Here is a 17,010-nt window from a genome sequence, read left to right as displayed (position 1 = left end):
GTGAAGATCTCCAAACCTCCAAGCCCCACTGCTGGGCAGGTAGGTTTCTGCCCCAGGTACATGGATGAGTTTTCTACAAGCTCCACACTCACTCCCTTCCCACCAATCTGAGAAGCTCCTGGGAACATTGTTAGCCTGGCAGGTTGCTGACCTTTTTAATAGGACCGTTGCTGACCGTTTTTAATAGGAGGAGCCCAGTGCATGGTCCTCCCATGCAGGCACTGCCCATCGCCATGACCACTCTTCCCTCCTCAAATCTGGCTGCCAGTGTGCCGTATCTGGGAACCTGTGCTGTGTCACGAGGTTTTGCCTCCGGCAACAGCAGGCAGCAGAGCTGGCAGGAGCCGCTGTCTGATGGGGCACCACTGACCCCGCTCCTCACACCCTCAGCCCAAAGGAGACTGAGACAGCAGCTCTGCTGCCAGCTTTGACTGCACTGCTGGGCTCTCTGGAAAGGCCCCTGCTCCAGCCCGCTTAATAAACACTCGAGTGAGACAGCTTGGACTCTGCAGCCCTTTGAACCAGAATGAGAGGCTCGGCAGAGCTCACCTATGCTGTACTTCAGGTCAGCTTTAATGGGGCACCCCATGGGCCCAGGAGGTGAAGGATTAGTGACTTTATTGCCCACCCAGAGAAGGAAAGGGCTACTGCTGCTCTCCCAGCTCTGGGATACAGCCTGACCACTGGGCAAGTGTGAGGAGTGGGAAATTCCCTGAAGGCAGAGTAATGAGAAAGGGCACTCAATTACAAAAGAGACGATGGGAAAAGAAACTCTATGACACATCCCCTCCCAAAAGGTTCACACCGTGCTTTCAGTAAATCTTGCCCAATATAAGGAAACATCCCAGATGGAGACCAGCCCTATCCACAAAGCCTCAGCATCCCTCATCCCAGACACGAGCCCTGCAGGGATCTGTGCAGGGGCAGGGACTAAGTGACCTTTCTTGGACCCTGACCTACACAAGAGCACACATAGCCACGTCTCCCCTTACGTCAAGAGCAAATGACAGAACAAGACCTCTCTCTCCAGCTGCAGAACTGCCCAGCACCATGACTCAAGGAGCCACCTCCAGCCCCAGGAGCAAAGGGAGCCCAGAGCTCAGCACCAGCATCCTCACAGCCCATGCAGCTGGCCAACACTCAGCACAGGCAATAGGCAGCTGCGGTCCTGCAGCCTCCCAGCCAGGGCTGCCTTGGCACCAGCCGCTGCAGGAAAACCATAGCCACTCTCCTGGCAGGAAGGTTTCAAAAGGTCACAGTTTCCTAACGTGTCCTTCTGTCCTTCCAATGCGCCCATCTGTCGTTCTGAAGCCAGAACCCTCTTCACAAATTTATTATTTGGGAGTTACCAGCTGCTCTCCTGGGTGCTTTAACATCTAAATATGAAGTTTGCTGGTTTCATCAGCCAGTTTCAAAGTTCACCAGCAAAAGGTATTTTCTCTCCTTGCTCAAAGAACCATTTGGACCCTCCTTCCTGCAATGGCCATAGTTTTATTCACAGTTACCAGTCTGATCATAGTGACAGCATGTGCTTTCTTGGCAAATTCACCTGGTTTTACTACAGGTGTATCAACACCGTGGGCAGGATTTCCTCCACTTCCTTGCACCTGTGCTGTCCTGGTGTGACAGCTCTGGTCTCTGTGCTTTTGCTCTGACGACATGGAGCAGAAGGTAATTCAGCCCACAGCGCTTGGGAAGGAAGAAGAAGCCTCAAACCGTCTGTGACCTCAGGCAGGAGGGCTCCCAGATTCACTGTCTCAGCACAGGTGGAGTGCAGTTGTCTTTCCTCTCACCAGGAAGAGTCTGCAGAAGTAAACATGCACACAAAACCCTGCCTGTCTGGGCTTGGATCATTTCCCAGTAACATTTACTAACACATAGCATCCCAGAGGGCTGAGGAATGGGCCCTGATGGCAACTCTCAGGGTCATTTCAAGCCACAAAACACAATCCTAATCTCTCAGCTCCATGCAGCAGCTACAGATTTGCAGAAGTTTGCTAGCATCAGCAGACCAGCCACTCAGCTTGCCTCACCCAAGCATTCTTCCATCACAGCAAGCACCACAAAGCTGCTCAGCCCTCTAACAGCTTGGGAAATCCTCTCTCCACACCATCATGCAGCATCAAGTGCCCTCGGGGATCTGTGCTCACAGCCAGCACTCCCAGCTAGTTCTGAGCACCAGAAAAACAGCCTGGATGCCAGAAGCCTGCGTGTCACCATGCAATGGACTGACAGAAATCGTCTCTTCACACGTCACAGCTCCCCCACGCAGATGGAAGATGGAGCGTGCTGCTGCAGATCAGAGGCAAGTTTGGGGATCACAAGTTTAGCCTCTGTGGATCTGACACCTTTGCTGTGAGCTGAGAATGGCTGGGAAATGTTCAGAGCTAGATCACCACCCAAGGAGAGTCAACACACTGCTGACCAGTACCAGGCAGGTCCCTTGCAGACCCATTCCAGAAACAAGCCAGGGCTCCTCCACCCCCAAACACCTATTCAGACCCTCCCAACTGCACAGAGTACCACTGCAGGGTCTGCCTCCTTTTTAACAGTGCCTGCCACCTCCAAGGAGGACCAGTTGGCAGCAGAGACAGCCCTGCACCCAAAGAGATGGACTGCTCTCAGGTCCATCAGCAAAAGGAGCTACAGGGAGGGCAGGGTTTCATTACTGTTTCTGCTGATTACTGACACACTGATATGAACCCAGCACACTACCAGTTTTTGCCTGCTCCCTAGCAAAGCATGCAAAGCAGCATCCTTCCTGCTTGCCAGGCAGGGAATCACAGTGTGGGGATGCTAAGCAGCTTTCCAATGATCAGTGGCACAGATGGGAACTGAAGCAAATCTCCAAGCACAGCCCCCCTGCCTGCATCAGTTCGCTCCAGAGCACAAAGCCACACAAACACACCTCTCTGCAGTGTGTGCACCCAGCACAGCTGCACAGCTGAGACAAACATGTACAGCCGGCTTTCTATGCTGCACCCCCCACACAGGATGTCTGTACACTAGAAATGGGCTAGATAATCCACAAAGCTCCTTCTCTGGAGCGTGGTCTGGGTGATGGAGATTAGGCTTCACGAAGGAATTACTGATCAATAAGTGGAGAAACGTGTGACTGCCTCCCCACAGAGCACACCCCTCCTGGGGCTAAAACCAGAGCACTGCTCCAGCCCTGTACCGTGCCTCTCCCCACTGTAGCCCACCGCTTCTGGCAACAAGGCTTTTGGGGAAATGCAGAATCAGTAGCTGCACCCCAACCACATACACAGAGGCATGGCCTCCACGGTCCTGTGTGATCCTCCTTCCCTGTGGCCCCAGCAGCATGCTGCAGCAAGGCACTGTCTGAAAAAGGTCCTTCTTTGGGTGATCCCACACATGCTGCTTCCCTTCACCCTCGTTCTTGTAGGTATAAAAGAATTGCTAATTTCCATGCAAACCATCCTACATCTACTGCTATGTCCTACCCAGTGCCCAAAAACCTCAGGGGCCTTTCCCAGCATCTCACCTGCATCTGATCCTCCCAAGCCCATCAGAACACCTCATCCCCTCTTGGTTTTCCCCTTCTTGCCTGTGAGTCCATTTGGGTTCTGGGGCATTCTCAGGTCTGGTGCTCCCATAGCATTTGACATGGCCTGCAGTTGCTGTTGTGCCTGAACATTCAAGAAACAACAACAGCCATCCTACAAACCCAGCCTCTTGTGTCCTCTGTGCCAGGAGGACCAGCTTAAATCACCAAACTAGGAAGAACGTGTGCCAGGGCAGAGCAATCCCTCTGTGCCACAGACCTCCACCCTGGCTGCATCCCTGCTTCCTGACATCAAGCCATCTTTCTGGGACTATTAAAGATCAGGGCAGTGTTGAGGTGGTGGGACACTCATTTGGTGTCTGCCCCATCTGCTTGAGGCCCAGCAGTGCTGACAGAGGCCAGAGGAGCCAGGCAGGGTGTGCAGATGCTGGAATGGGCACTGCCTCCTCCTGCCATGTATATGAAGCGTGCCGAGCCAAGCCAGGAGCTGCAGGAAGGACCTGGCAGGGAAACGCATCCAACTGCTTCTTGCTGCCTCAGCTCTGCAGATTTGGGGATGTGTCTGTGGGACTCACGCTCTCCAGTGCTACAAGAAAGGGCCTCCAGGTCTCCCCAAAGCCACCAGGTAGCACCCAGCCATGCCAGCACCACCACCTCACCCCCCCGCCAGGACAGGAATCTCCATTTCAGCACAGCACATAAATGTGCAGCTGCCTGGGCAGGCAGCAAGTGTCCCATGGCCCTACAAGAAGAGGCCCTGATGTTCCCTCACTGGGCAGCTCACCACAGAGCTCAGGGCCAGCAGCACAAGAGACAACCTGGCAGCCAGGATGGGAAGATACCTCCTTCTCCCAGCAGGGATACAGACAGAAGGAGAAGCCAAGAATCCACACAGCAGGGGACTGTCCCAGGGGTGCTGATGGCTGCAGCTGGACTCCCAGCCACAACTGCCAGCCTGGCTCAAGGCTGAAAGCAGCCTAGAGGGGACTCAGCCGCTCACATCCCCACTCCTCTCCTCTGCACCGAGCCACACAGAAGGGCAGCTGAGGAAGACCAAAGGGGTGGAGGTGGGAAGGAAGGAACACCCAGAGCAGCAGGTCCAGGCAAGGGCCAGAGGGACCCGTTCCCATCATTGCTGTTACTACCATCCCATGAGGAAGATCCAACCCCTAAGCAAGGCATCCTGACAGCCCACTCATACTCCCTGCCACACTCCCAGGGCTAATGAACGTGTTGCTAATTGTCCTCCACACACCTCTGCATGCTGGGAAAGGCCACCTCACATTGATGGAGGCGACAGTAGAGACCGTGCCTGATCCTGACCTCACCTTGGCTTCACCCAAGCACAGCCCACCCCAAACAGCTGCAGCGGGCAGTGCAGCAGCAGGGAGTCAGGGTCCAGTGGGGTCAGGCTCTGGCGAGTGCAGCAGCCAGGGCTGGTGTGTTGCGGCCAACTTTGAGACAGCCCAGAACACAGACCTAATTCCAGTCCCCACCCTCCTGCCAAACCATCTGCCTGCCCCGAGACCACCGAGAGGATCCTGAACAGCATTTTGTCATTACCAAGCCATTATGAAAAGTAGATGAGCAGTGATTGATTATAATGAATGTAAATACATGCTTTCCAACCCCAAATTGTCAGGACCTGACTAGCTCTCCCACTAAGTAGTACAGCATGTCCTTCCACAGCCTCTGCAAAAGCCTTCCCATCCTTCTCATCATTTCTGCAAGCCATCAGGCACAGCACTGCCCATCCAGACTTGCCCTAGAAAACCATCATGTCCAAGATCTACCCTTCATCAGCCCTGGGGCTGTTCTCCCACCCGCAGATCCCACAGGCTCATTTCTAGTACCTGAACCCATTGGGAATGCTTTCCCAGAGTCCTCACCTTCATCAAGAGGGCAAAGGACAGTCCCCTTACACCAGGACAGTGTAAGAGTGGGGGTCAGCAGGGTGGGAGCTGAGCACTCACAAATATGACACATCCCTACTCATCGAATGCACGCGTCCCATCCCAGAGATGCTGTGCCCAGAGATGACAGCAACCAGCTCTCCTCCAGGAAGCCACCAACTATGAGGCATTCCTGCAAAACCAGGACACATGCTCCAGCCTGCAAGGATAAACCCAGGTGCCTTCCATGGGCCAGCAAACAACAAGTGACAGGAATACAGGAAACAACGGCACTGTCCTGCTGCAGACAACGGGGCATGGGGCAACTAGGGGGACCAGTGAGCACCACTGCAGCCACCAACCCCAGCCAAAAGACCTTAAAGAGCTGCCCTGTCCAGGGAGAGATGCTGTGAGCAGAAGCACCTTGTCCCTGGGCTACAACATCAGACAGGAGGGTGGAAATGGACCTGAGTATCTGTCTAGTCCCTAGTCTCGGATCCTCTGAGCAGGCTACCTTGCCTGCCTGCAAGGAAGTTGCCAATACCAGGGTCATTCCTGATGGGTGTCTGCCCAACCTACCGTCAAAACACTCTGCTGATAGCTCTCACCTAGCTCCAGACCAAGCTACCAGGGACAAGGGGATAATTCCCTGCAGAGGAGCAGATACCTCTGGTTTGCAGTTTCCACAGCCTTGTCAGGACTGTTCCCATCTTCTGGCCTCTTTTCTGTACACAGCTTCTTCCCATCAGCCCACCCAGCTCCATCCTCAAGGTGCCATACCAGATGGAGCCATGCTTAGCCCATGTCACTATCATGAGGGCCAGCCCAGTCCCAACCCTTGATTCACACTGGGGAACAGTTCTAGGAGGTCACCCTTTAGTCATGGTTTGCACTGCAGAGATACCTCAAGGGGGCAATCGCTTGGGCTGAGACCCCGAGACAGGAAGACCAGAAAGGATTCACTGACATGCAATCAGCCACTGATGCCAAGACACGGCTACAACTCGGCAAGAGCTGACTGACCCTACCATGTACAGAAACAAGAAACCCCTGCCCACATGAACACCAGCACCCTGGATCTCCAAGGCAGCATCTCCTGTCACGCTCCGACGTGCTGAAACTCTTATTTTCTCATTTCCTTTTTCTTCCTTAATCTGAACTCTCCCCCTCCCCTGAACAGCTTCAGTGCTGTGTGCTGTGACTTCCATTCAAAACTTTTCCTTAAATCCACCATGCACAGAGGTGATCCTTCCCCTACACAACTACATCCCAGGTTTCCATGCCTGGAGTGACACAAATTATTTTCATTCAAGCTGCAAATCGTCAGCTCCCTTATAGTACCCTGCATTCTGGGGAACCTCATGTTTTCTCCTTCAAACTGGTCACCCTCTTACCAAGGATGGAATTGGGCTGTGGGGATTAAATGAAAGCAGTTTTCACTGACCCTTCTGGCCAAGCTTTGCAGCACACAGCCTCCCATCAAGCTGCAGCAGCCAAGCACTGGGAGCACGATCATTCGGCAGAGAAAGAGCAGCACAGTGATTCATCTGCCTTTTGATCTTTAGCCTACCCTTGCAGGCTCAATACTCTGTCTTCAAAATTTCTGGCAGTTGGCAAACTTCTTCACCTCCCCCCCAGATTGGAGAAGGCAAATGTTGAGAGGTGCTGGCACCCTGTAGGGGTTTGACTGCTGCACACCCAATTCAGTAGGCGAGCAGATGCCTGGCTGGCAAAGTTGCCAGGGAGATGAGCTTCCTCCAGAGCCTCCCCATGCCGCACACATCCACCCGAGCTCCCACCGAGGACAGGCGTCCTCTGCCATCTGCACCAGGCAGAGCACCACACAGCACAGAGGAAACCTCACCAGGGAGCTGGGGCAGAGCCTTCTCCTTCAAACGGCACCATTTGGACATGAAAGAGTGGTCCAGCAGTTTGGAAGGGCGCATGCTTGCATCCTGGCAGCCTCCTCTGATCAGCAGGAAGAACAGAGAGAGAGAGAGGATCTACTGGCATCTTTGCTACACCCAGCTCCCCAACCAGCATGACCATCACTGACCACACTGCTGCACCTGGCACCAAGCAGGCACAGGAGGACCGACAGAAGCTGCCAGACAGCCCCAACACCTCCCGCCTCAGCGGAGGCACTTTATCACATCCCAGCACTTTAACACTCAGGCTCCTCTGCAGTGAGAATTTCTCAGACAACCACATTCACCCACAGGCTTGCAGCCTCGCAAACCTTCTGCCCACCATGGATCGACCTCCTGCAGCTCCTCCTGGCCAAGCACACCACTCACCTCTGTCCTTGATGCTGCGTCTGCACCCTCGCCTGCCAAAGGCCAGCACAGCTTGTGGGGGGAAGCCTACACAGCACGGCTCTCCTCTACACTCAGCGGTGTCACACAGTGACTCAGGAGGGGAAGCAGAGACAATGCAATGCCAGTATCAGCATCCAATGCCCTAAATCTGGCAAAGCAGCAGCTGCTCCTTGTAGGATGCCATGCTGCTCATGGGGAGTGGCAACCCCATCTGCTCCTGCTGCGAGAGGCACCCTCAACCCAGCACTACAGTTCCAAAACTTATCCTTTGTGTGACTTTGCAGACCATTTTGGGGTGTGCCAAATGCTTTAAGGCCCAAGGTCCTGGTGACCATGGTGCATTTTGCCTTACACAGCCCAAATCAGGTGGGGAGCTCAGCTGCAGCAGAACATGGCTCCCTTTTTGCCTGGTGATGGACTTTGTTGCCTCTGTGCTCCCGAGCATGCACCAGTTTCTGATCCAGATCCAAACCCAAGTCAAGATGTTGCTTGTGATTTAGAAAGGGTGTCATACTTCAGGACCCGTATCTCAGGGTTATTAGGTAGCAGAGCACAAGCACAGTCACTGAGCAGCAGCTGGTGTCCAGGGGCTGTGCATGGATAGGCCGCAGATACAAAAATCAGCACTGCTGGGATCATGCAGCAGCCTTTTTCATCTCCTCTTACTCATAGAGATCCTTGGGGAGATGCTTTTAGTCAAATGTTTCTGAAAGAGGGACTGAAAAATTAGCCAGGCTTCGCTACACACACGGCATATGCCTGGGAGTGGACAGCCTCCATGGTTTCAGGTACAGCTAAAGTCCCTTGAACCCACAGCACCGGCCAAGCAAAGTTTCAGCTGCCAGTTCCCCATGACAGCTGGCTCAACTGGGAGACGAGGAGATGACCTGGCCACGAGGACCCAGCCACCCCAGGTCCACGCCCAGGCCAAATCCTGAGTGCCAGCTAGCCAGGAGCAGAGAGCACCCAGGAATGTGCTGTCCTTGCCAGGAGTGAAAGCCTTCTGCAGCGAAAGTGACCATTCCCCACCTGCAGAAACTCAAGGCAAGACGGAAGCAAGTTTTCACTCTTCTGCAAAACCTAAGGAAGTGCAATTTTCCGAAGGTGGTGAGAAATAGTTTCAGACAGCTCTAATTAGCAGGGTGGCGCCTGAGAAAATCCAGCTTTGCTGCTCCCTGCTCCACAGCTGTCCTGGGATGAAGGGGGAGCACCAGCACTGGTGGCCAGAGCCCACCTGCACCCTTCCCCTGTGCCTGCCTAGCTTCAAGCAAGCCCAATGACTTACGGAGTAGGGGAGAGGGATATTTTTGCATGAGCTTCTGGTCCTGAGCTGCCAGTGCTATTTCAAGCAGCAACACCTACACTGTAGCCCAGAGGGCTGTATTTTCCCGCGGGCACTTCAAAATCAGGACTCCCTGCTTTCCTCACAGGCCAGCTGCCTCCAGCCTGGCTCACTGTAACCAACCGCCCACGTGGCCCCCAAGTCCCATGCCACAGCACCTAGCATGCTCCTGATTCCCACTGAGACCTTCTGACTGGGAAAAAAGAAAAGACCTCATATCACAAGAAATACCTGCTGCAACAACAGGTCCTCTGCCTGCAAATCCTCCTGGGGATCTGCCACCACCAGATTACTTGCCCAGACTAAGCTACCTAATCCTACAGGCAAGTCGCATACCTTGTCCTGGAACTCTGCAGCATTTTTGGTGAGGTGCTCCGGGAGATGTACAAACTCTAATTAAAGCTACTTTGCAAATTCCTGCATATGGAGGCAGGAAGACATTTGTTCCTCTGTGAAAGCAGAAATCAGAGCCCCGACAGGTTAAATCCCCACCAGCAAGAGCCTCTCCTGTATACAAAATATCTGCAAATACATCTTTCAGGCAGGAAGCATGGACTCCATATAGAGTGGAAAGCAGATGATGACATGAGCAACCCTTACAGACCCGGAGGGTCAGGACCACAATGCCCTTTCTGGACTCAGATAAGGAGTGGTCCCAGCAGGGACACCACACAGCCACTCCACCAGTGAGAACCAAAGCAGTGCCTTGCACCTATTTCTTCCTCCTTGATCTGTGCATATAGGCACAAAGGAGATAAGAGACCATCTGAAATTAAGAGGCTAAAAGATGTAAAGAAAAGAGGCAGCAGGAGAAGCAATGACAGGAATCATTATATAACAGTATGAAAAAACCAATAACACTACTGGTGCAGAAGAGGTTTTCAGAAGGACAAGTGAGACTCACAGGATCCTGGGCCCAGGGACCAGCTGCTCCCTGCATACCAGGGGGACACAAACCCATGGTTGGGCAGAGATGCAGAGGCTGTAAACCTCTGGAATTTGCAGGTAGGTAAGTTCCAGCCTCTAGAGCCTGCCCAGCAGTGGGATGACCAAAGCGAGAATCCTCCTCCCTGGATGTCAGACATACCAGCCACGCAGACCGGTTTACCTGTTCTGCCTCCCACACCCCATGCTACACTTGCTTCTCCTCCAGTCTTCCTGGCTCTGCCTGGCAAGGGTCTGGGTCCTGTGCAGAGCCTCACCAATCCACTTTCTCTCCTCTGAGTGAGCTGTGCAAACAGCAGAGACTGCTCCTTGGCGAGAGACACAGATACTCCAACCACAGGCCTAATCCTGCAACGCATCCTGGACCTCAGCAAGCGGCAAGAGCAGAGGACACACAGCATCTTTGCCTCTGAGAAGGGGATGAATCACTAGAAAACAGACCCAGGCATGGAGCCAGAGCAAGGAGAAGATGGTCCTGCAAGGCCTCCATCTTTGGGAGCAGGGGGTACCAGAGTGATCAGAGCCATGAGGTCCCCTTCCACCCACTCAGAAGTGGCCCCAGCGCCCATCCTCCTGGCTCCTGACTGGCTCCATGCTATTCCTGACAAGGCCGTAGCCTGGCTGTCCCTCAGAGACACATTGTGCCTGAACACTTCAGCTCATGCCAACTCCAGAGCTGTGCACAGCCCCTGCCTGCCACAAGAATGGGAACCAGCCCTGCTCCCTCTGGATCTCTCCTCCCAGCAGAAGCCAAGGGGCAGGAAGGCAGACCATGGCCCGGTTTCCCAGTCCACACACCTTTCCAGCAGCTTGGGTGCTACAAATCAGAAGATTCTGCCAGGAACGTCACCTTCAGAGGTAACCTCCCAGCTGAACCAAGAGCATGAAGCACTTGGGGAACCACAGGTTCAGCAGGCTGGGGCTCCCATTTAATCTTTATCACTGAACCAAGCCACAGTTATGACAGTTCCCAACGACCAGCTTTTATTTTTCTTTTGCAATCTGCCGTAGAGCTCTGATGAGATGATGCTCCCAATAACCTGCCAAGTCCCTTAGCCAGGGAGCCTATTCAGACCACCAAAAATATAGAAACAAAAGCATCAGTCCAAAAAGGTTTCATGGGCAGAATGACATTCCTTAACTTGTTGTTGCATCAGCCCACACTTTAACACTTTGGGCCTGATCCAGGAAGCGACGGAGCAGCCTCGGTTCCTGCTGCTCAGAGATGTGCAAGCTTGAAAACCTCACTTCCAAAAAAAAAAAAAAAGTAAAAGACCTTTTGTCATGCTTTCACCTGGTGATGAGACCACAGTCCCGAGAAATTCCCCCATTTACCTTCTTTTTAACTCTGCAACAGCTATTTCACTAAATCCTCTATGTCCACAAATGGCCCACATACAGATACACATGAAATTAGCGTCTCCGAAATTAGTTTTCTCGTATGCAGTCCTAGCCTATTTTCCTCAACAACATATTATGATATGCAAGGTTCCACCTTTCTCCCAGGAAACGCAATCTTCTAAATTTATCTTTTGGATGACTAAGAGGCAGGTCTGGCTTTCAAAATCTGGGGTCAGCAGTCCTGAACTGCAATGCATTTGCCCCAGAAACACCCCGTTACTAACACAACAACAAAAGTAACAAGGCAGCACACATACCTTCATTACAGAGCTAAGTGTAACTGGACAAGGCACCTGGCTTTAACGAGGCAAAAAGCCAATTAACCTGATGAGGAAGCACAGCATTCTGTCATTGAGTGGGGAACCTGGATCCCCTGGAGATACACCCCGTGTCGCCTGGTAACCCACCTCACGTGCGAGATTCTAACCCATTTCTGGTGGCGCGGCGCCCCCCGGCAGCACCGGCCCGCTCCGGGCAGCGGGGCCGAGCGCGCCCCCGGCCCAGGGCGGCCTCACGCTGCCGCACGCGCAGACCCTGACCCCGCGAAAACGCAGTCGTCGTCCCCGCCCGGTCGCCCCGCTGCCCAGCCCACGGCAAGCGTTCGCCCTGCCGGGGGACAGCAGGGAAAAGGCAGGCACGAAGGGGGGACGCTCCGGCCGGCGCTCCCCTGTTGAAGTCATTTCATAACGGCGCGTACGCGGGCGGCGGCGGCAGCGCGCGGGTGCCGCGGCGGGGGCGTCTGAACGCGCGGGGCGAACAAAAGAACCAACTTGGCGGCGTTGGCGGGGCCGGGGCTTTGCCGGAGACGAAGCTCGGCGGCACTCCGGGCACGGCCGGAGGGCCGGCACCTGCCGCAGGCCCCGCACCCCGCGGGCAGAGCCCCTCCCCGCGCCCGCAGCCGCGCCGGGCCGCCGCGGGCGCGCAGGGCTAGCGGAGCACGCCGCATGCCGGCAGCCCCTCGCCGGGCCGGGGCTGCGGGCCACCCCCCGGGCGGGCGGCGGGGAGTAGCTCCCGAGCGGAGGCACCGGGAAAGCGCCGCGACCGAGGGCTGCGGGCCCGCCCGGCGCGGGCCCCGGGGCTGCGCGGCTGCGATAGCGCCGCGGGACCGAGACCAGGCCGGCACCTCGGGCCGGGCGAGCGGCGGCCCCGGGGCCGGGGTGGAGCGCGGCTGCGGCGGCTGGGCCCGGCGGAGCGCGTCGCCCCCGGTGCGGGCGCGGCTCCCCGTGCCGGTCGGGGCTGAGGCGGGGGCGGGGGGGGGGAGGGGGGCGACGCGACCGCCGGGCGGCCCCCGGCCCCCAGGGTACTGCCCTGTCGCCCCGCGGCTGCCGCGGGCCGGCGCCCCCCGCTCCAACACCGCGTCCCGCCGACCCTCCCCGGCCGCCGCCCCCCACCTGCGCGGCGCGGCCCGTACCGCAGTCGGCGCAGAGGATCCGCGCCACGTCCCGCTTGAGGTTCTTGCCGCTGGTGTCGAGTGGGGCGAAGGCGGTGCGGAAGACGAGCGGCTCCTCGGTGGGCTCCAGGAAGAAGATGTAGCGGTGGTTGCGCTTCACTTTGAAGCAGGGCGCCTTGGAGCCCACGCTGATGAGCTGCTCCCGCTGCAGCCCGCCACTGTTGAGGGGCCACAGGTCGAGCACCTTGACCAAAACCCCCCCGGCGGGCCCGGCGGCTCCGCGGCTGTCATTGCCGCCGCCGGCGGGGGGGCCTACGGACTGCACCTTGCCCTCCAGCACCACCGCCGCCGTGTACGCCTGGTCCTGCACCGACTTAAGGCTGGGCGAGTAGCAGGCGAGGGAAACGCCGAAAAGCAGCATGGAGAAGCCGGGCGCCGGGTCGCGCCTCATGCCGCCGGCTGCCGCTCGCTGCCCGCCGGCCCTGCGGCGGCCGGGCTGCGGGGCTGCGGCGCGGCGGGCGCGGCGGGGCGGAGCGGAGCGGCACGACGCGGCGCGGCGCGGAGCCGCGCGGGTCCTCCTCCGAGCGAGGGAGGTGGGATGCGCTCACCGCCGCCCCTTCCCCCGGGATGCTGACCCCCGCCCTCCCTCCCCGAAATGATGGTTCCCTGCCCCGGGGACTCCCCTTTCCCCCCCCCCCTCCCCCCGGGGATGCCCGCTGCAGCAAAGGGGATCCCTGCGTCCCGGGCTACTGCCCCTGCAGGGTCTGGGGGTCCCCGGGGATGGAGACCGATGGGGTTGCCTCCGTCTCGGCCATGGGGCTGGCCAGGCCCCCAGGCATTCACAGACACACACACGCACACACCCGCCAAGATGCCACCAGAGATGCATTCATTCGGGGGCGGCTGCAAGTGACACAGCCCCCCTGAGCTGCGCAGGGCCCAAGAGCCAGGAGGTTTCTCTCTGCCCGAGGTTTCTGTGGAGCTGGGAGGTTTGTGCCTGAGATTCCCTGCACACCTGAGGAAAAGGCATTAACATAGAGACAAATGGAGTAAGGTAATAGGTGAGGACACAAAGCCTCCTTTCATGCCCTGATCCCTGCTGTCTCTTTTTAATAAACAAGTGCTCTTCCCCTACAGTGGTTTCCAGGAGGAGTCAGTTTAATCTCCAAAAAGTGGCTTATTTGGGTTTACTTTCAAAGCTGACCCTGAAGCATCTGTACTCACAAAGCCTCACTGCCCAGATGGCACAGCATAGAAGGGATCTGAGATGCTAAATTAGCAGCAGAGGATTTTGTATCTGTTGTCGCACTAGATTCTGCGTTGAAGGGGAGCGGCCATAGTCCCACTGCGATGGAGGTGACCTGGAGGCAGGAAGGCTGGGCTTAGCCTTCGCTGAGGCAATGGGTTGGGGCACACCTTGTAGCAGGGCTGCAAAGCCCTGCCTGTGTTTCAATGGAGGCACAGCCCCCACCCCACTGGCTTTATAGCCTCAAGGGAACCCCTCAGTACACCCTGAAAGCTGACAAGAGACAGGTCTCGGATCACATCGGTGAGAGCAGAGGAACACAGATGGCAGGATCAGGGTTTGCTCTCCATTTAACACAGTGCAGCCAGCATCACCAGGCAAAATGGGAAGGGAGCAGAGCTGCTCTGCCCAGCACAGGCACCAGGCACTGCCTTTCCTCATGTTGCCCTGGCTCTACTGCCCAGGGCAGGAGCCAGCATTGTCCCACCACTGGCACACGGTGACACAGCCCCAGCGCACACACATACAGAGCTCCGCAGCCCCGGAGCAGTCGTGGCTCTGCACTGCCAGCCAGGACAACTGCTTTCCCCCTCTCCAGGTAGGCTAACAGCTCCCTGAACAGCTCTGCCATTGCAGGACTGTGATGCATTGGAAGCAGCAGTATGTTAACAGCAGGGCTTGGGGAGCATTTCTTGCATATGTTTTCTCAGGCTAGCTGTGATTGTCTGTGGTTTTCTGCTTTCAGATGTTTTGAAAGCTTTCCCTTTTCCCCTGTTCGGTGACTGTGCAAAACTGCAGAGGAACACAGGCAGAGAGGCAGGAGGGACCAGAAGTGTTTCCAGTGGCAGAGGGAAGAACGGTATTTTGGATTCAGGAGGCTGCTTGGAGGAGGAGAAGGGAAACCACCTGACTGACTACTCTCTGCTTTTGACACAAATCTCTGTGGAAATCCCCCTTTTCCTGATGTTTTGCTCAGACAGCAGCACACATTTTGCCTGAGAATGAAGGAGATACCTGATAGTATAACTTGAGATCTGGAGGTCTCCTGCTCTGCCTTTCCCCTCACCAGAAAAGATAGCTTAATGCCCAGGCATTTGAGTTGCTAATCCTTGTCTTCTCCCTGTTTGCAGGTTGAGATCCCGGTTGGACCACAGTGGTTTGATCAGCTGAGAGAAATTCAACACAAGATACCTGTGAGGCCTCCAGGGCAATTTTGAAAAGCGAGGTTTTTCCCTGTCTCCGGGACATTTTGGAGTCTAGGATGCAGCCTCATAAAAAGGCGCTGGCCACATCTCCTTTTAGCAGCATTTTTTCTGCTGTTCAGCCTAGCTCTTGTGAAGACAGCTAGTCTTCATCGCCAGAGATGCTGGCACTCCTGTTATCACTTGGGAAATGGCTTAGGACTAAATCTCTTCCCCCCTTCCCTGCTGCTTGTCCCATATAAATGGAAAATCATTCTTTTCTGCAGGTCCTTGGGCATTTTGACATACAAAATGAATAAGGCAAGGCCAATATGAACACTGGTTTTGAGACAATGGAGCCTAAATAACATACTTTCTAAATATCTCTCTTCAATTGCCTTGCAAAGACTCAACCCTTGTTCACAAAACAGCAGAATAACTGAGGTTGACAGGGATCTCAGAAGGTCTATGGTCCAAGTCCTTGCTCACAGCAGGCCTGGCTGGGTTAGGCCACTCCACGTCGTGCCTAGCTTGGGGTTGAACCTCCCTGGTGAACCTGGTCCAGCTTTGACTACCTTCATGGTGAAAAAAGCTTTTCCTTATTGCTAATGGAAATTCCCTGTGTTCCACCTTGTGCCTGTGGCCTCCTGCCCCCCCTCCATCTGTGGGGTTCTGCCCCTCTACTCTCTCTCCCAGGCGCTGGCAGCACCAAGATCCCCTCCAGGCTGAAGAAAGCCAGCCCAGTGAGACTTTTTTCATACGTCCTGGTCCCCTGCCCCTGACCTCTGCTGCACGCATTCCAGTCTGTCAAAGTCCTTCAGTAGCACTGGAAAGTCCCAATCTGAACCCAACCTCCGGCTGGGAATTCCAAATGCCACGCAGAGGGGAGGGATCCCTTCCCTCACCCTGCTTGTTGCACCCTGCAGGTTTTGTGGGCTCTAGGAGAGGTTCTTTTTATTCAGGTGAAGACCAGCAAGGGGCCAAAGGACTTCTTCAATGTGCTGGTGTCCAACAGCTGATCCTTACTGGCAAGTCATGCTTGAGTTCACTACAGGTCCCCAAGCGACAGCTGGAGGGAAAAGGTCCTAATTCATCCCCCAGGGCTGGAAGATATTTCTCCTGGGGGAATGCTGTGTGTACTTTCATATCCACTGAGGATATCCAACAAAGCCAGGCAGGAGGTGGTGTGGTTTTACTAATGGGATTTTGCTGACAGGGCAGTGCACAGTTAAGAGTGATGGCTTACCTCTAGTGTGCCCATGGGTTGGTGATAGAGTCACATCATGTTCTAACATCTCCCGCCAGGCTTTGCATTGCCTTGTGGCTTGGGCAGTGATCTCCGCAGGGTCTTTCTTTGTATCTGGGCTGTACCATGGATCACCGTGAGGCCTCCTTGGCACAATGCTCTTTTCAAAGCTTTCTAGAAAGACCTCAGAAGAGCAAGTGTGCTGGGGGTCAAGGGCTGTGCCTTGTTGTAGGTCAAGGACTTGCACTGATTTTATCTGCACAGGGAGGTGGACAAAAACCTTTGGCCCCCAAAGCCATTTTGCCAAATAGAACATTTTAAATCTCACCCTTTGCTTATATATGCATTTTCTGCAGCTCCCATGTCTGTTCCTCAGGGTAAGGACCCCTATCCCCATTTCACTGTCTCTATCACCAGCTATCACATATCTTTGGGACCTCTTCTGCTACCGATTTTGTCTCAGAAAGAGTTTTCCCCAGCTTCATCACCACGGTTGTTAGCTGACACCATCCTTGCTTAGTCT

At 55.4% G+C, this 17,010-nt stretch overlaps 1 protein-coding gene across 4 annotated transcripts in view; it reads right to left on the bottom strand.

The window, feature by feature from the left end:
* NRG2 (neuregulin 2) overlaps positions 1-13,338 on the bottom strand; it is a 165,844-nt gene extending 152,506 nt beyond the window's left edge. For all 4 annotated transcript variants that reach the window (XM_056349358.1, XM_056349357.1, XM_056349359.1 and 1 more), the window contains exon 1: positions 12,836-13,338. In XM_056349358.1, coding sequence (XP_056205333.1) covers positions 12,836-13,265 — 430 coding nt within the window. In that variant the 5' untranslated portion in view covers positions 13,266-13,338. The remainder of the gene's footprint in view (positions 1-12,835) is intronic.
* Between the last annotated feature and the right edge of the window lie 3,672 nt (positions 13,339-17,010).

This window comes from Falco biarmicus, chromosome 8, assembly GCF_023638135.1.
Source record: "Falco biarmicus isolate bFalBia1 chromosome 8, bFalBia1.pri, whole genome shotgun sequence".
NCBI classification, from domain to species: domain Eukaryota; kingdom Metazoa; phylum Chordata; class Aves; order Falconiformes; family Falconidae; genus Falco; species Falco biarmicus.
Note: the sequence above shows the minus strand (reverse complement) of the source record. Positions and strands in the feature narration are given on the sequence as shown.